At 34.9% G+C, this 20,413-nt stretch overlaps 1 protein-coding gene across 1 annotated transcript in view; it reads left to right on the plus strand.

Moving 5' to 3' along the window:
• Positions 1-20,413, plus strand: part of LOC149791597 (CLIP-associating protein 1-A-like) — a 131,667-nt gene that overhangs the window by 31,061 nt on the left and 80,193 nt on the right. The window contains exons 5-9 of the mRNA XM_089969457.1: positions 8,472-8,531; positions 9,058-9,149; positions 10,864-10,939; positions 12,953-13,050; positions 16,304-16,374. Coding sequence (XP_089825583.1) covers positions 8,472-8,531; positions 9,058-9,149; positions 10,864-10,939; positions 12,953-13,050; positions 16,304-16,374 — 397 coding nt within the window. The remainder of the gene's footprint in view (positions 1-8,471; positions 8,532-9,057; positions 9,150-10,863; positions 10,940-12,952; positions 13,051-16,303; positions 16,375-20,413) is intronic.

Raw genomic sequence — 20,413 nt, forward strand, 5'->3', positions numbered from 1 at the left:
TAGTTTCTTCAAAAGTGAACTTTGCCTTACAGATTCATTTATTGATATTTTAGTTGATGAACCAGTCTATATTTTTAAAGAAAATGGCATCAGATATTAAGTGATTCAGTTTACAGTGTGAGTTGTTGATGTTATGTGATGGATAATAATAGAGCAGATGGATCTTTTCAAGCTTCAAAACATGTCAGATCAGAAAAAGGGACAAATCAACACCGCTTTATAAACTTTAAAGAAAAATATGAGAGTAGTGTAAATCAGCATGCTGAGCATGTCACCATGATCATTGCAGTTCATGATCATTCAACCAAAGTTGTACATGTAGACTAGTTGAAGTGAGTGCTGAATATAAATAATTTTTGAGTATATTTTTGAGTTTGTATTCTGGTTCTAATCAATATGGATTTTTCCCTTTGTAACAAGAATTCTTACCAGCTACAGAACTAGGTTAGTAATAAAAATGTCTGTTTTTCAGACATGCTGTAATTCTGGCATGTAATATATAGATTACACTTTTTACACCCAAATTACACCTTTTTGCCACTTATAATAGCAATAATTATGCTTATACCTCTCCGGGGGTGAGGGTGGTTGTTGGCATATATGATAACATATTCCCAGACAATGAAATAAAACATAATACTGTACTATCCAGGGTTGTTCAGCCTCTGTGTAGTACTTGCTCATTAAATGTAAATGTACATGGGACACTGTTTCTCCTGAACTGAAAGGCACTATAGAGATGAGCTTGCCTATCTGTACACTCACTGTTTAGATCCAGACTATTTTTTTTAAAAATTTCTTTTTGTCAGCAGCTTATATATAAATATGATTACTGGTTTGGTCAAGTAGTTGGTCATGGTTCATACTAGGATTTTCCCAGATTCTTCCTCCACTAGTTATACTGTCCGCCATGTATAGCCTATCTTGTGCTGAGAAATGGCATTAAATCCAAAACAAAAACAATAACTTATTTATTACAAAGATGCATTTTTAAAAAAGAAAACTTGTTGTGTAACAGAACTTTTGTTACACATGTCATAGCTGCAGTAGGTTTCTACTCTGTGTGCTGTCAACAGATGCAGGGGAAAATACCAAATTTATATAGTTTGCTTTATGTACCTCTTTAACCAAAAGGTTTTGCAAAAATATAACTTATCCTCATTGTGTTTCTCAATCCAGATTGTAAGGTAAAATTAATCACTTTTGCACACAAAATATCTTATTAGTTTTATAATTTTACTTTTGTTGCAATAAGAAACATGTTCATTCATTTATTTAATGTGCGTTTTGAAACGTCTTTCCCAATAATAACATTGCATCTTGACAAATTTTGATTGCTGTTTGTAACTGTGAGTACATGTGTTTCCTGACTGGTTGTATACTTAGAGTAAGAATGTGACTCCTCAGCAGGTGTTTTTTGATAAATTCATGAGAAAGTGATGATCATATGTAACCTTTTTGATAAAGTCATTTTATTGATGACATGAAATGCCACTGGTAGAGTGCAGTATAAATGAATTCTGCACACACATTTTTTTTACTACTGTACTCTCAAATAATGTCATTTGCACTGCACTGATTTGGGCAGTACTCTATGCACACATACAGTGATATTAATAGACTTGTTTTATGCTGACAAGTGATAGGAATATTTGCATTGCAAGAAATGTTTACCATGTTCATATATTGTAGACGTAGATAAATGAATAACTGCATTAACTGTAATACTTTGTCTCATGTTTTTCTCAGTTCCCTGTTCATCTGCTATACACTCGCATCAAAAAGTTAAAAAATACATGTACCATTTTCAAGTTAAGACAGATTGTCTAAGGGAGGTAACTGTTCCACCCCAACTAATACCATGGCACAGAGAATTGTAAATTAGATGAAAATTAGGCAATTTATCAAACACCATGGAACATAGCATGCAATATTTGTTGGATTTTATGTGATCAAAAAAGGTAATACATTCATAAATTTACTGTTGAGTCCATTAATAAGAGAACGTACAGGAAATCTATAGCAAAGATCCACGATGATATAAGAAAGGGAATTTGTTGCGTAAGTCTTGAAATGATCCACTGTGGTGTAATTTGCCATGAACGAACTAATGACACTGAAAGGAATGCAGAGATGCATACTTGTCATGGATGCACACACTACATCTGCCCTATAGGCATCATCTCAACAGTTCATTTCCCATAGAACTTAATACTGATGTAATAATAAAAAATAAAATACTTTCTCAGTGTATCCCCTAGAGGTGAAAGACTGAGAGTAAAAAATCCCCATGGTGTCAGAATTGGGGGTGAGACTGAGTAGAAAATAAACTTTTACATCAAAACTGGGGTCAGATTACAATTGTGGGGGTCCCTGAAGCACAGATGAGGGTAAAGAGAAACACTGCTTTTTTCTTTTTCAATGGCATATAAACCACACATGCTTCCATTCATCAGAGTTAAAGAAATTGTTTTAAGACTTGAAAAACAGGTGTTTCATAGTATTTTTGTGAGCAAGTGCTCCGATTCAGGTAATATAGTCTAGCAACATTGATGTACTGCACGAGTTTGACTTGTAGGCACCATATCTTTTAGTAACCACTTTTATGTATCTACTATAGGGCAGAGCATAATATGCTGTGATGTTTGTCATCCATTTATCTCTCTGTTACTGGAGTCCTGAGTGGTCTAAAGTGCTCCGTTACGGATCACTGCCATCTCACCTCTGTCTGCGTGAGTTTGAGTCTCGGATTCAGCCAATGTGGGTATGTGAGAAATCTTGCCAGTAGCTTCTTGTGGGTCAGTGGTTCTTTCCGGGGTTTTCCCGGGTTCTTCCTCCACCATTAATACTGGCTACCATGTACAGCCTATCATGTGCTGAAAAATGGCGTTAAACCCTACAACAGCAACAACAACAACAACATCTCTCTGTTACCAATTTAATTTCCTCACAATAATTTGAATTCTTCACTACTTATACTGATAGTTATCAAAGTATGTCATAGTCAAATGGTCAAAAGTCAAGGTAGCTGTGTCTGAAGGAATCTAAATTGTTCTTACACTATTATCATACCATTCACTGTCAAAAGTCAAGGTAGCTGTGACTGAAGGAATCTAAATTGTTCTTACACTATTATCATACCATTCACTGTCAAAAGTCAAGGTAGCTGTGTCTGAAGGAATCTAAATTGTTCTTACACTATTATCATGCTATTCACTGTCAAAAGTCAAGGTAACTGTGTCTGAAGGAATCTAAATTGTTCTTACACTATTATCATACCATTCACTGTCAAAAGTCAAGGTAGCTGTGACTGAAGGAATCTAAATTGTTCTTACACTATTATCATACCATTCACTGTCAAAAGTCTAGGTAGCTGTGTCTGAAGGAATCTAAATTGTTCCAACACTATTATCATGCCATTCACTGTCAAAAGTCTAGGTAGCTGTGTCTGAAGGAATCTAAATTGTTCCAACACTATTATCATGCCATTCACTGTCAAAAGTCTAGATAGCTGTGTCTGAAGGAATCTAAATTGTTCCAACACTATTATCATGCCATTCACTGTCAAAAGTCTAGATAGCTGTGTCTGAAGGAATCTAAATTGTTCCAACACTATTATCATGCCATTCACTGTCAAAAGTCTAGGTAGCTGTGTCTGAAGGAATCTAAATTGTTCTTACACTATTATCATGCTATTCACTGTCAAAAGTCAAGGTAACTGTGTCTGAAGGAATCTAAATTGTTCTTACACTATTATCATGCCATTCACTGTCAAAAGTCAAGGTAACTGTGTCTGAAGGAATCTAAATTGTTCCAACACTATTATCATGCCATTCACTGTCAAAAGTCAAGGTAGCTGTGTCTGAAGGAATCTAAATTGTTCTTACACTATTATCATACCATTCACTGTCAAAAGTCAAGGTAGCTGTGACTGAAGGAATCTAAATTGTTCTTACACTATTATCATACCATTCACTGTCAAAAGTCAAGGTAGCTGTGACTGAAGGAATCTAAATTGTTCCAACACTATTATCATGCCATTCACTGTCAAAAGTCTAGGTAGCTGTGTCTGAAGGAATCTAAATTGTTCCAACACTATTATCATGCCATTCACTGTCAAAAGTCTAGATAGCTGTGTCTGAAGGAATCTAAATTGTTCCAACACTATTATCATGCCATTCACTGTCAAAAGTCTAGATAGCTGTGTCTGAAGGAATCTAAATTGTTCCAACACTATTATCATGCCATTCACTGTCAAAAGTCTAGGTAGCTGTGTCTGAAGGAATCTAAATTGTTCCAACACTATTATCATGCCATTCACTGTCAAAAGTCAAGGTAACTGTGTCTGAAGGAATCTAAATTGTTCCAACACTATTATCATGCCATTCACTGTCAAAAGTCTAGGTAGCTGTGTCTGAAGGAACGTAAATTGTTCCAACACTAGTATCATACCATTCACAGTCAAAAGTCAAGGTAACTGTGTCAGAAGGAATCTAAATTGTTCCAACACTATTATCATGCCATTCACTGTCAGAAGTCTAGGTAGCTGTGTCTGAAGGAACGTAAATTGTTCCAACACTAATATCATGCCAGTCACAGTCAAAAGTCAAGGTAACTGTGTCTGAAGGAAATTGTGTAAATTTTACCTAATCACTCACAAAATAAATAAAGTCTGAAGTAAATAAAGTCCGAAGGACTTTATGTTAACTTTGTGAGTGTTTAGGTAAAATTTACACATTGATAAATACCCAACCATGATCATTTAATCCTTATAATTCCAATTTCGTCCTTTCTATCGTCAATCAACATATTCCATCAATAATGCAGTCAAATTTAAGTAGAGTGTACTTTCCTTTCATTTGCCGCTTCACATCACCCAATAATACATAACCTATACAGAATAACAAGAACAGATTGACTGCTGTCACAGTGCGTTTATTCAGAATTTTCGTACTTTACATCTTAGGCAGTGGCTACCAGTGGTTTGAACACATTTCGTTTATTAACAACATACTTGTTCACTTTTAGTCAGTCCCATCTGCTACATCAGATGACCATGACCTTTCATAATAACAGCTGATACGGATTGAACAAGTGTGCTAAATTAAATTTCCATTCAAACCTGAAATCATTATAGATTTTATCAATAAACAACATAGAAATATGAACAAGATGATGCTATCCCTTACTAAAACAAAGGTAACACTGAAATAAATTGTACACAGGAATAACATTTTATGTTATTCTCAACAGCGTTAATACTTAACAAGACCCGTTGAATGATCTAATGTGAAACGATACGTGACTACTATCACATTTATGTTTATGCAGAAACTTATACAAATTAGGCAGTGGCTACCCTTAGTGTCAGCACATTTCTTTTTATATAAAAAAATAACAACATTCTTGTTTAATTTTAGTCGGTCCTATCTGCTACGTCAGATGTCAATGACCTTGCATAATAACAACTGATAGGGATAGAACAAGTGTAATAAATGAAATTTCCAAGCAAACCTTAAATCATTATGGATTTTTTCAATGAACAGTATGGAAATGTGAACATGATGATGTTATCCCTTACCAAAATAAACGTAATAATTAAATTTTATACAGGAATAATATTTTATATCATTTTCAGCATCGTTAATACTTAACAAGACCCTTTCAGTTATCTAATATGAAATTAAATGTGCAGTTGTTAAATGTAGAGGTGCTCGCAAAATCAGCCATATGTCTTGCTTGGTTGCATAGTTGAGTGTTGGAGTGCTGGAAGGAGAGTGTTTGAACTTCGGATTGGAGAGTTTATCAATGTTTGCTGACTTTGATCTGAAGTGAAAGGGGTTGGGGGTTGGTGTTAGGGTCTGATACAGATAAAGCTTGACCACCATTAGCCATATTTTCCAAAACTGAATTAATTAGTTGTTTTTGTTCAGTGCTAAGTCTTTGACTAAGTTTTTAGAGACTCCTTATGTTTGTGGTCTGTCATAAACAAAATATTTTTGGTTCCAAACCGAGCATCACTCATAGCTTGAATTGCTGTTGAACGGAGTGACCAGTATAGCATTGCACTTCTGCATTCTTGCAGATGTCTGGTATGAATGAGGAAAATTGATTTGGTTTGACCGCTTCACAAGTATACGATTTGTCAACGAATTTAGGAGATCTTAGTGATTCTTTACTGCATGGCGTAAATAATGCCTTTGCTGCTTTGTCACATTTCTGAGGGAAATTTTTTACAGAGTTCACTGGACAAGTGTTTGTGCCAGTTGCATACATTCTTTGTCTGATGTTTCTTCAAGCTTCGCATGAACACCATCTTGGTGTTTTTTAAAAAGCGTTCCATGATTTAGAGTAATGCACTCCATGCCAGATTCATCATTTTCAGATTTTAAGGAAATTGGGGTCAGTTGATAGTGAAATTCTATACTTCTGGTCACAAAATGAATAGCCAGCAGATACCATATTTTGAATTAAAGGGGAATGCATTGATTTTTTCCTAATTCTTCAAGTGAAATTACTTGGTACTGCTGGGTTGGCCTTGAAATACCTGATTTAAATCCAATTTCAGTTTTGCATTTAACATTGAATTAGCATTTTTGAATTCTTTGTCTTTGACAATGTCAGTATCTTTTCCATTGTCCTTCAAGTATCTGTTTATGGCTGCACAAACATTTTACAAGGAATATTGTGATATTCTTGCGCCTGATCAGCTGGCATTTTTGTGACCCTGGGTGATAAAATTTTGGTTGGGTCTCAGCGTAAAACCTTCTTAAGTGGCCACTCAGCTCATCTGGTCTGATTGTGTTGAAGTCAAATTTGTATTCAATAATTTCAATAGACAAAACTGTTAGTAAGTAGAAAAATACAATTCTTACACTTGGCAAGATCATTTTTAAATGCACATAAAGACATGTCCTGCAGTTTGTACATATATTGTATACTTATGGTTGGGATTTATGTGTATAATATGGTGACATTAGTAATTATATCCTTCAACATTTCAAGTCTTTCAAATTTATACAGAAGATTTATTTCTTGAGAAGAAGAATAGCAATGCAAAATGTTATGTAATTTCTTTTTCATTGAAATTAATGACTACACATCCAGAATAATTTAACTTAGCAAAACAATCACTTTGTGGACTATTGTATACATTTTTCAATGGTATTTAGTCACACTGTTGGAGATATCATGATATTGTTGTCATGTCAGCAAAGTATGCACTATGTTATTATATATGTTAAAGATCTATCCATCAAAGATATTTGATGCGAATAATCTGATTATCTTCTTCTTGTAGTTTTACCATTTAGAAACTTTATTTAGTCTTTGAATACTGGTCTCATAAATAGGTTTTTTTTTTGTGTAAGTGGTCATATTCACACTATGCCACCAACACACACACACACACATTTGAAAATAAGCGAACAAAATTATTAATTTTTAAAAAAAGTAGCCTGCAAGTATTGATTTATTTCAAATGCTTTTAAGTCTTAAGATAATTTCTTGAATCTTGGTTTATATCCCTGAGCTGCCTTAAAATCGACTGTCCAAGTTCCCACGCTATTATTATTGTTGTTGTGTATGGCTAGGGTGACGGAGGTCATGGGGCGATCTGTGAGGGCATTTGTCGGTCTCTGTTCTGTTTCGTTTTCAGTGCTTGTAACAACCATTGCAATATCATTAAATCCATCTCCAACTGCTTAAATCACTGCTGTTATTTCCTTTAACTCCATTTCATCAAATTGTTAAAAAAAACTGCAGAAAATTGCATTGAAAGATCACCATAATGGGCCATTTTGCTCAACTATTTAGCAGACGAATGCAGGGGCCCTGAGTGGCCGAGTGGTCTAAAGCGCTCTCCGATACGGATCACTGCCATCTCACCTCTGTCTGCGCTAGTTCAAGTCTCGGATTCAGCCAATGTGGGTATGTGAGAAAGTTTGCCAGTAGCTTCTCGTGGGTCGGTGGTTCTTTCTGGGGTTTTCCCGGGTTCTTCCTCCACCATTAATACTGGCCGCCATGTATAGCCTATCGTGTGCTGAAAAATGGCATTAAACCCCACAACAACAACAACAACAGCAGACGAATGCTAAATTGTATAGTAAACTATATTTCAGTCAAAAAATATTGGAAAGATTATAAAAAGGGCATAAGTTATATTTATTTGCTGAATAAAAAATTTAAAAGAAACAATTGTTTCACAATGACGTGTCTGCAATGTTTATTTATATTACAAAGCAAAAGTAGTCCCAGAATTTATTGATGTGTAAAAAATTCCAGATGAGTATCACGTGACCATTTACATCCAATCATATTGCAGAAAATCCGTTTCATTCATAAAAATTGGAATTATATTGGCATAAAAAATCTTTATTATTAATTTAAGTTATAATATTTGGATATTTGGTCAGTTAGAGCATAACATTTACATATAGATCAAACTTGTTTTGAAAACTTTTGTCTTTCAGGTTAGAGATCAGGCTCAGCAGTTATTACTGAAGCTGATGATGCCAGCATCCACCCCACAGGTATGTACTATGTGTACATTTTTTGTGGCAGTCACTCCCAACCTTTTTTGGTTGTGACCCTAAAATTCTTTTTTTCTGAGCTTGACTACTCTGTTTCCACATAATCAGAATGTTTTCATGACCCTGATTTGGGTCTCGAACTGGGGGCTGGGAACCACAGGTCTATGAGATGCACCATCACAGGTCTGTGGGATTCACCATCATGGTCTATGGGATTCACCATCACGGTCTATGGGATTCACCATCATGGTCAATAAAACTTGGTTATTGTTTAAATGTTGAAGCAGACTCTTTTATTCAGTTTTGTTTTTGGACAGAAAGTTTTCTGACAATTGGAGATTGACACATGGTGATATTAGCAGTGATTATGATGACCATGATAATGGCCATGATGACTGATAATGATTGGTAGTGATAATAACGATACTGACAAGGACATGATAATAGTGATGATAATGATGTAGTGCATTTTTATATGTTCCAGTTTCTGTATGCAAGTTTGTAACAGTAATCTTTATCATTTCAGTATGTTTTTGAGAGAATGGCAGGTGCTTTTCAACACAAGTTGTGGCATGTGAGAGAAGGTGTTCTAGTTTGCCTTATAAATACTATAAACACGTAAGTAGTTCTGGTTTTTATCATTTATTACAAAATGTAGCAGGCATTTTTTTTTATGGAATACATTGAACTGCCAACAAAGTGACATAAATAAAAAATTTGAAGAGACACATGTACATAGTAACGAACATAAACAAAGGATAGTAAAGTTTGCCCCTTCTGCATTTGTTTTGGCATGTCATGGTGGCTCATTTGGTAGAGTGTTGGACTTGGAATCAAAGGGTCTTGGGTTCTGGGGCATTAAAATGTTTTAACCTCATTATGCCACATTACAAAAAGCCTATATGTTATACTGTGATATAACATCTGACTGTGTCACCTAATGATATTAAACAGTGTGGTTCAATCTTTGCAGACATGTCATATAGTATTATAATTCATCTTGTTTTATAAATATTACATCTGATGAACAAAAGTCATGTATGATTGTTTATATCCTGAAGTTGTGAAGCTAGTGAAGTCATGAAAGAAAACTTGATTTTGTTTCATTTATTTGGAGCAAAAGGAATTTTTTCTTGATTTGGTTCAGTCCTGTCCAACCATCTGTTCTTGGAATCTTGTTAGCAAGATTACAGTCATATCCATGAATATATTTTGTATGACCTTGCGATTTTTGTTAGCCAGATTACAGTTTTGTCCTTGCATTTATTTTTCATCTGTCCTTGCAATTTAGCCAAATTACATTCCTGTCCATCCATCTGTTTTTCATCTGTCCTTGGAATCTTGTTATCCAGATTACAGTTCTGTCCTTGCATTTATTTTCATATGTCCTTGCAATTTTGTTAGCCAGATTACATTCCTGTCCATCCATCTTTTTTCATCTGCCCTTGGAATCTTGTTAGCCAGATTACAGTCCTGTCCATGCATGTGTTTTTCATCTGTCCTTGGAATTTTGTTAACATATTACACTCCTGTCCATGTAGATGACTTAAAATTTTATGCCACGAAAACACTTTTGAACATCGACTTTTGGAGGGTTAATATCTTTTCTGGTACAGTTATACAAGCAAAATAACCATTGACAAGATTGTCACAGCATAGAAGTGATTTTTAACCCTACTGGGCATTATATAGTTATAAATATATCAAAGTGACTTCCAAAACCTTCAGAGTGACCTCCACAACCTTGATGGTCACTCTGACAAGGTTTATCTGGCTTCTTGTCATGAAAAGATGACCAGGTTTATCTGGCATCCTCTCATGAAAAGATGACCATATGTATACATATTTTTCCACTATAATAGTATTATAGCAATACAATATGCTAACTCAAACATGCAAGAAAATATTTTGCTGGCCAGACATGTTTTCTTTGAGTTTCACAAGAATATTGGGTTTATTCAATAATATGCAGTTAAAATGAAGGAAGTGTTTTTGTCTTGGATTCCTGAATGTAATTTTCAGCCAATAGAATTTCAAATCCTTTAAAGAACTTTTGTTTTTTGTCTGAGTGGCAGATTGCTAGCATTCTTGGATCTTCTTATGAATTTCGACACTTGATGCCTCACATTACCTCATTTGAGTATAACTTACAAATTAATGTACTTACGTCCTCTGGACTTGATGGATATGGGTGCAGTATGTCTTTATCTAACTAAAAATTTACCCAATTTATCTAACTTTACTTTTTAAAAAAATTACTATTGCCTTTGTTTACTGAAATGTTTATATTTTTAATGGAGTTTAGTATTATCACCATGATTTTTCTTTATAGATATGGAGCAAGATGCCTTCAGTTTTCCAAGATTGTGCCAGCAATAATAAAATTACTTGAGGATCAAACCCCACAGGTACTTTATACACCTGGTACTTCCTCAACATTTTTTTGTTTCATATTGGGAAAAAAATCTGTGTGAATACTTACCATTTAAGACTATCTAATTCTTTGTCACACCTTTGTGATTGTCATAAAAAGCCATTTATGCCACAAAGACTTGTGGGATCCTGGGTGGCCAAGTGGTCTAAAGCGGTCATCTTTACTGATCACTGCCATCTCACCAGTCTGCATGGGTTTGAGTCTCAGACTCAGCCAATGTGGACAAGTGAGAAAACTGCTGGTAGCTTCCCATAGGGTGGTGGTTTTTACCAGTATTTTACCATGTTCATCCTCAACCAGTTCTACTAGCCACCTTATATAGCTTATCTTTTGCTGAGAAATGGTGTTAACTTGAAAGAATAACAACAACCACAAAGACTTGTTAACATGTCAGCAATTAAAGCATCATGAGTAATTTTTGTATGTCAGAATTGACTAACTCGCTCAAAATGTTCTCTAAAAAGCTTCAGAAGTAGCATTCATCAAATATAGAACATGATTTGTGTTGGAGGAAATGTTTTTAACTGTTACTGGAAATTAAAAAAAAGATTGTCTAGAAAGACCACTGTTATGAGAGACCACCTGTCTTGAGAAACCAGGTTCTCAGTAAACAGATTCACTCGTTATATGGTGTTATGACCTTTTATGAAAGATCTCTTGTGTTCAGATTTTTTTGGCAGAAATGGTGGTTATTCAGGACAGATTATACTGTATTACCTTTCATTATGAGAACGTGAGTATGACTTTGTCCTTTAATATATCCAGCTAGCTTCCCATATCGTATTACCAGTAAGATTTTCTGAGTCATCACATACTGAAATAATTCTGATTGGCCTGTGATAAGTAATATATAAAAAACATATATTGAATGTTACTGATTGCATCAGTCAGTATATTAAAAAGCAAGATTCATGCATATTCTATTACTTTTAATCAAACTATCAACTCCCTTTGGGAGCCACAGTTGTTCATTTGGTGGAGCATTGGATTCTTAATTCAGGGATTTTCAGGTTCAATAACCACACAGGCCCTTTATTTTCCTTGTGAAAGGCAGTTAGTTCTTATTTCTTCAGCATTGTACAACTGATGATTAAAAACAACCTACCATCTACCATTTGCATCCGTACTAGGCTGTGTCCTGGTCAGAATGAGCAAAATATTAAGTATGTTATAAAATGTAAGTCAGAAGTAAGATGCAAGTCATCATTCAGTGTAACAGTAAAAGAGTTATTGATTTTTATATGAGGTGAACAACAATTCTGGTAAATTGTCACACAAATAGGCAATAATTGTACATTGTTAGCCTTTGGCAACCAACAATTCATTATTGTTTTTCTTGATAGAAATAAAAAGAACAGTTATTTTCTATTTTAAAATGTGTATGTAGCCCACTTCTATAAGCTTCATCATTGCATTGTTTTAATTTATTGCCAAAAGAAAGCACTAATTTTGACTGTAACCTGCTATAAAAGATATGTGACTTTACATCAGATATGGGGGCCCCGAGTGGCCGAGTGGTCTAAAGCGCTCTCCGTTACGGATCACTGCCATCTCACCTCTGTCTGCGTGGGTTCGAGTCCAAGGCTCGGCTAGCGTGGGTACGTGGGAAAGCCTGCCAGTAGCTTCTCGTGGGTCGGTGGTTCTTCCCTGGGTTTTCCAGGGTTCTTCCTCCACCATTAATACTGGCCGCCATGTATAGCCTATCGTGTGCTGAAAAATGGCGTTAAACCCTACAACAACAACAACAACATCAGATATGTATTAGAACTTTATTTCACTAAGAATGGTCTAATGTTAAAGTAGGTCTTAACATAATGTCAAAGTAATCTACCAAAAAACAAAAATTACTCACTTTTCCCAAAATTTGAATTGTATATTTATTTTGTATTATGTGTGTATATGCTTTTTGTAAATGAGAAAAAAATCAAATACATTTTAGTATCTGTAACAAAACTAACCCTCTATTGACATTCTTGAACATACTCAGGTGCGAGAAACTGCTGTGAATGCACTTGCAGAGATATACAGACATGTTGGAGAGAAAGTTAGATCAGACTTGTCACGCAAAGGAATCCCTCAGCAAAGGTAATTATATCAGTAATCTGTTTGTATGCCACATATCAGAAACAAATATGGAGAGAATGAAATTGAAGAGTCTTAGAATTTTGAGAGAGCTACCTTGAACAATTCGTGATTTTAAAGAACTTGGGATTTTATTCTTAAAATGTTATTAAATTAGCTAATATCCATCCAACTGTTCAGTGTTACAACTTTAAAGGTTGTATCATTATTTGATTTAGAATAACCAAGAAAAAAATGTCCAGAAGAAAATATTTTCCCATCAAGCCCTTGGATGATTTGGATAACGAGCAAGATTCATGCATGTTAATGAGGTTATCTTTCATCTGATCATTGGGACCTGTTACCACACTGTAGGCAATATTTCTGTGTGATTATTAGTAGACATGTAATATCTGCTTTTATCGTCAAGATTTTGCAAGAGTTCCAAATTGAGTCAATTCCATGCATATTAATGTGATCGTGCATCTGATTAGCTTAACTTGTTACCAGTTGAGAATTGCATAGGTTATTTTCCTTACAATACTGTATAAGCCAGCCTAATGAAAACCTCATCTATTAAGTTTAATCCAGGTAAGTTAGAACCACATAGGCCTCTTCTTATGTTAAGATTGTGTTCATTCAAAGCTGACACTTATATTTCACTTCTGTAGGGGTTGGAATGTCAGATCCTCTTCCCTCAGTACCACCCTGCCCCATGTTTATGCTCTGAAATGGGACCATAGGGACAAAACATCCAATTTTGGTTGAAGTGTTTGCTTAAATTTCATAATTTACATTACTCGTGCACATGGTTGGAGTCATGGGGTTAGGACACATACTAAAGGAAGAAGATGACTGTTTGGATGTGGAGGCAAACCCTCCTGTCTGCTGGGGTGTCCTAGTCACCCCATGTCCCTGACCAGTTTTGTTAACTATTGTAACTCATGAGAGGGAATAATATGAGTTGATTCATTTGTTCAACTGTTCCATAATAAATTTAGTTTATAAATGACTGAAGTCGCATTTAGACCAAGATATTTATCCCTACCGGATGTAGAGTATGTAATTTGTACCAAGATATTTGTCCCTACCGGATATGTAATTTGTATATCCAGTAAAGATCTCTATCTTTCCCTAAAGATGTAGAGTATGTAATTTGTATATCCAGTAAAGATCTCTATCTTTCCCTAAAGATGTAGAGTATGTAATTTGTACATCCAGTAAAGATCTCTCTCTTTCCCTAAAGATGTAGAGTATGTAATGTGTATATCCAGTAAAGAGCTCTATCTTTCCCTAAAGATGTAGAGTATGTAATTTGTATATCCAGTAAAGATCTCTATCTTTCCCTAAAGATGTAGAGTATGTAATGTGTATATCCAGTAAAGATCTCTATCTTTCCCTAAAGATGTAGAGTATGTAATTTGTATATCCAGTAAAGATCTCCATCTTTCCCTGAAGATAGTGCTATGATCTATGAGCTCTGGATTAGATTTAATAATTTCTGTTATTTGATATTTAACACAATCTTTGTCTTGGTTAGATTTGTTAAAATGCTTAGACACCGGGGAATCTTTATGATTACGGATATCCCTCAAGTGCGCTTTCATTCTCACCTGCTAACCTTTTTGATTTTGCTTTTCCTACCCCATGGGTCAGTCCTACCCTTGGGTTAGTTCCCAAGTTAAATATGGAGGACAAGTTTTGGTTACAGTTTTGATTCCATATTTTGTGTTCTAATAAAGATTTCATCCAATTGGCTATAAATTTGGAATATTGTATGATCTCTTGCTTCCCTTTTTCCCTCCACTGCTGTTGTTAACTTTGTTACATCCCTGGATCATGGCATCCAGAAGTAGGATATTTTCTAGAAATTTTCTTTTTTTCTATTTTAACATTCAAAAAAATACTCAATTCATTTAACAGTTGGAAATAATGTATGATACCACTGTTAGCCCATGGTCATGATCCTTTACTCCTTCCAATACCACTGTTAACTGATGATCACAATACCATACTTCTCTTCTTTCAGTACCACTGTTACCCCATGGTCATGATCCAATGCTTTCATTTCTTCTAAAACCATTGTTACCACATGGTCATGATCCCAAACTTTTCTTTCTCCCAATATCATGGTCACTCCAGGGTCACAATTTTATACTTTCCTTTCATCCAATGTAACTGTTACCCTAGTGTCATGATTCCACACTTCTCTTTCTCCCAATACCACTGTTACCCTAGTGTCATGATTCCACACTTCTCTTTCTCCCAATACCACTGTTACCCTAGTGTCATGATTCCACACTTCTCTTTCTCCCAATACAACTGTTACCCTAGTGTCATGATTCCACACTTCTCTTTCTCCCAATACCACTGTTACCCTAGTGTCATGATTCCACACTTCTCTTTCTCCCAATACCACTGTTACCCTAGTGTCATGATTCCACACTTCTCTTTCTCCCAATACCACTGTTACCCTAGTGTCATGATTCCACACTTCTCTTTCTCCCAATACCACTGTTACCCTAGTGTCATGATTCCACACTTCTCTTTCTCCCATTACCACTGTTACCCTAGTGTCATGTCCATGGCATCAAATGTTGAACACATTATGATGACGATAATCATTATTATTATTATTATTATTATTATTATTATTATCTTAGAGCCATGTTCATTTCTTTGTTTACTTGGAATATAGCATCTTCACATTCTTACCACTTTTGCTTTTGGATTATGTTGTTGGAGTGGGTTCAAAAGTATTGTACTTTTGATCATGTTTCTTTTTTATTTTTGCACTGTATTTAGAGTGTATAACATCTTTCCTTTCTGTAGCATGCATGCACTTGAGTCTTGCTATGTGGTTCTACTCTTTGATATATTTTCTCTGGAACTGGTGTGTTTCTGAACATGCAGTTTTTGTTAGAATGTAAATATTTAATGATTTAAAGTTCTGACATTTTTCATAGCTTTAATCAGCTTTTTATTTTCTCCCTATTGTATTGTCTGGAAAGGGACATTAAAGGTATTCTGTTAAGAAAATGTTTGAGAGATGATACAAATATAGACTTGTCATTTTTATTTGACCTTGTAACAATAGTTAGTGTCGTTGATGCAACAGAGTTGATTTCCAACATCTGTCATCATAGTTTGGGTAAAACTACACTCATCTGTTGCATTTATAACCTTTCCTTTGCTCTTTTTCTTTATTTTAAAACTGTAATAATTTTAGATCTTCAAATTAATGTTTTAAATTTTAAACTGTAATATTTCTTTGTAGGTTAAATCAACTTTTTGCCAAGTTTGATGAAGTTAAAATGTCCGGCAACATGGTAGCAACAGCTGATATGGGTGAGTAAAAATTTACAAAGTTATTTCTTTACCTCCAATCGGGTCCCAAGTGGCTGAGTGGTCTAAAGTGCTCTCCATTATGAATCACTGTCATCTCACCTCATTTTGCATGGGTTCGAGTCTCGGATTCAGCTAATGTGGTTATGTGAGAAAGCTTGCCAGTAGCTTCTTGTGGGTCAGTGGTTCGTTCTGGGGTTTTCCCAGGTTCTTCCTCCACCATTTATACTGGCTGCCATGTATAGCCTTTCTTGTGCTGAAAAATGGCGTTAAACCCTACAACAACAACAACAACTTTTACCCCAAGGGAAGTAACCATTCAAGGGTTAATTTTTTTTAGAGTTATTTTCCTTTTGTATTGTAGCCCATTTAACAACTATAGCAGTTTACTGCAGAATTGTGAATGATTTTTATACATTCACTATAAGGCAGTGTATATTGTCTGCCCATTCATCTGTACCTCCATATGTTCGCTGTTTCAATTCTGCACAGTAACTTTGGTTTCTGCAATCTGCCATTTACCAAAGTGTATAAATAAATTGCGTTTGAGATATAGACACCTATTAATTTTGGGATTGAGGTCAAAGGTCAAAATAGAGTGAATCAAAAAAAAAGGAAAACTTTTTTCACAAAATAATCAGTTCCTAATCCACAAGCCATGACTGACCACAATTCATGGGTGGCTTAATTTGAGGTGGGTACTGGGGGGCCATTTGTTGTATGTCTTTACAGATCACTCACACATCTCATCTCTTTCTACATGAGTTTGAGCCCTGGTTTAACAGTGTGGGTATGTGAGAAGGTTTGCCAATACCTTCCTTCAGGCTGGTGCCTTTTCCCAATGTTTTCGTCCACCAAATATACTTGCCACCATTTATAGCCTACCGTGTGCTGAAGAATGTTGTTAAACCTCACAGACCAAGCAAAGGCATTAACTGATTTGGGGTAAATAGGTCAAAAGTGGTTGTTAATGCAGTTTTTCAGCGTATGATAGGCTATATGTGGTGGCCAGTATATTTAGTGCAGGAAGAACCACTGATCTACAGGAAGCTACTGGCAAGCTTTCTTACATTACCTGAGCACAAGACTTGAAAAAACAAACATAGCTGAGATGTCAGTGACCTGTAAAGGGGAGTGCCTTAAACCACTCATCCACCTGGTGCCTCAAGGTCAGAGGTAAGGAGGACAAAGAAGAAAATGGTTTTGACATCATTGTCCCCATGATAGATTTATGTAATGAAATGTTGAACACATTAGGAGCTCAAAATTTCTTGTCTTGTACCAGAATTTCATCAGCTTTCTTCATCTTTATAATTATTAGGAGGAGGATAAAGTTAAACACATACTGCACTCACTTATGTGTTATTTATTCTTGATGTACAGTATGGTATGACGAGTGTCAGCAGATGGGATAAGCATGTACTATGCTGTGTCATGTGTTTTTTATTCTTGATGTACAGTATGGTATGACGAGTGTCAGCAGATGGGATAAGCATGTACTATGCTGTGTCATGTGTTTTTTATTCTTGATGTACAGTATGGTATGACGAGTGTCAGCAGATGGGATAAGCATGTACTATGCTGTGTCATGTGTTATTTATTCTTGATGTACAGTATGGTATGACGAGTGTCAGCAGATGGGATAAGCATGTACTATCCTGTGTCATGTGTTTTTTATTCTTGATGTACAGTATGGTATGACGAGTGTCAGCAGATGGGATAAGCATGTACTATGCTGTGTCATGTGTTTTTTATTCTTGATGTACAATATGGTGTGATGAGTGTCAGCAGATGGGATAAGCATGTACTATGCTGTGTCATGTGTTTTTTATTCTTGATGTACAGTATGGTATGACGAGTGTCAGCAGATGGGATAAGCATGTACTATGCTGTGTCATGTGTTTTTTATTCTTGATGTACAATATGGTGTGATGAGTGTCAGCAGATGGGATAAGCATGTACTACACTCAGTCATGTGTTTTTTCTTCTTGAAATGCATTATAACATGAGGAGTATAAGCACATGATGTGATCTTGATGAATATTACTGTACTTCTTTAACTGTAATATTTGACATTGTACCTGTACAGCCACACTCATCATTTGGGTCAGAACTTGCAGCAACAAAAATTAACCTTTACTGGTCAACAGGAGTCTTGATTCAAGAGTGGGATGCAACTTCTAAATCCAACTGAAACCATCAGGATATTTCGTAGAACATGCCACCGTGCAGTACAGGGATGTCTTGTTGTCACACAAAGTTTCTGCCCATATCAGATTATTTATTGAATTTAATAAATACAGGTCAGGATATTGTGAAATAAAGAGTACCAACCTTTCAGTGATAATAGGCCCAGTATGACTATTAGGTATTTAATGCATTGTCTTTCGCATTTATATGAACTTACATTTTTTCAACAGAACTTTTAGTGTCAATTTGCACAGTAATGGCAGAAAAATAGAACATATATTAAAGTGCCTTTTTTAAAAACCACTCTTGAATGCCCCTTAAACACTAAAACCTCTGTTAAGAAAAAGGAAAAATTGAATGATTTAAATCTCATATCAGTGGAAAATTAGCACAAAAGTGGCTTCTATTAAGGTTAGTCTAATTCTTGTTTTGTTTCTTTCTCATGTTACATTTTAACTATAGTGCTAAATCATGCAGCTCATATATAAGGGCAGATACAGTAATGGGCTTAATTGGTTGGAAAAAACAAGTCTTGTATGTTACATTTACTGTAGCATGACTGTAGAGAGAATGTATCTCCAAAATGGAGAACTCCCAACACAGACAAAATGGAACTTGTTCAGTTAGAATAGACACACATATTAGGGGTTCCTTGTTTGTGAGATCTTTGATGTGCTTTTTTTTATGGTGCATTTTAAACTTGACAAGTTTATCAAAATAATATTTTACATGTGGACAGTGTGGGTCCTGTATCCAGTAAATTATGTTTGATATACTTTTTGTAATGTGAACCAATGTATATATATATTCCATATTATACATCATTAAAAGCTAAATGCAACTGTATCAAAGTAATGAGCTAATACATCAATTGGTTGACTGTTTTCCTTTGTGTGATGAACTTTTGCCCTCATCTTTTATGAAGCAAGGTTTTTCTGTTTTATTGACTCTAGCTAATAAGTATTTTAAGAAGTGTTTCTAAAATAAAGCATTTAGCATCCCTATAAAGATCAAATGTATACATTGTGAATCATGGTTCTTTATTCTAATAAGTGTTTTGCATGCAGTTTTTAAGTACATGAATTTGACATCGTGCAGATAAAAGTGGGGAAATGATAGCATGCCATGATCATAAACTTATACGGTTATTGACTTCAATACAGCCCACCACAAACTTAGGTAATATTTGTATTCCCAAGAGTAGTTGCATAATTCATAATTTTTGGTTTCATTGCCTGTAATATTCATTGAAAGGTACATAATTCAGTTAACTTTAATACCATTATTTTAGCTTTTTACAAATCCTGATTTTTGTTGTTGTTGTTGACAGATTATTTCTTTATTTTTTAGTCTGTACTTAAAACATTCAATTAAACAAATTCAAATGAACTCACTTTAACATGAAATTTATGCAAGTTGTAATCATGAAAATAGGCAGATACTGTATACCATATACCATATAGCCCATAGGTCAACTTGAACAAATTATTTTTGTGAATAAAAAAATTGTTATAATTTCAAGCTCATAAGCACAACAATTTGCTGTTTTAATAAAAATAAAGTTGTTCACAAAAAATAAAAGTAAACAAGAAAAGATATAATTTCCATGGATTGGTCTTCTTTGAAAATTAAAGGGTATGAAAAATTATCATGCCAGGTCAATTGCCTATTACCTGTTAATGTGCCTTGTAAAGGTTTGGTCTTTTCAGGTCCAGTTAGTTTGGGTTATTGCCCCTTTTCCAAGATTTTTTAAATCTTCACTATTGTTGATCTTTGTAACCAGCATAGCTGAAGAACCATTGAGCATGTTTTGATGCAATTTGGTATTAACAGAGTCATATGCCATTTATAT

This window comes from Sinohyriopsis cumingii, chromosome 9 (genome assembly GCF_028554795.1).
Source record: "Sinohyriopsis cumingii isolate HCF-2022 chromosome 9, ASM2855479v2, whole genome shotgun sequence".
In the NCBI taxonomy this organism is placed as follows: domain Eukaryota; kingdom Metazoa; phylum Mollusca; class Bivalvia; order Unionida; family Unionidae; genus Sinohyriopsis; species Sinohyriopsis cumingii.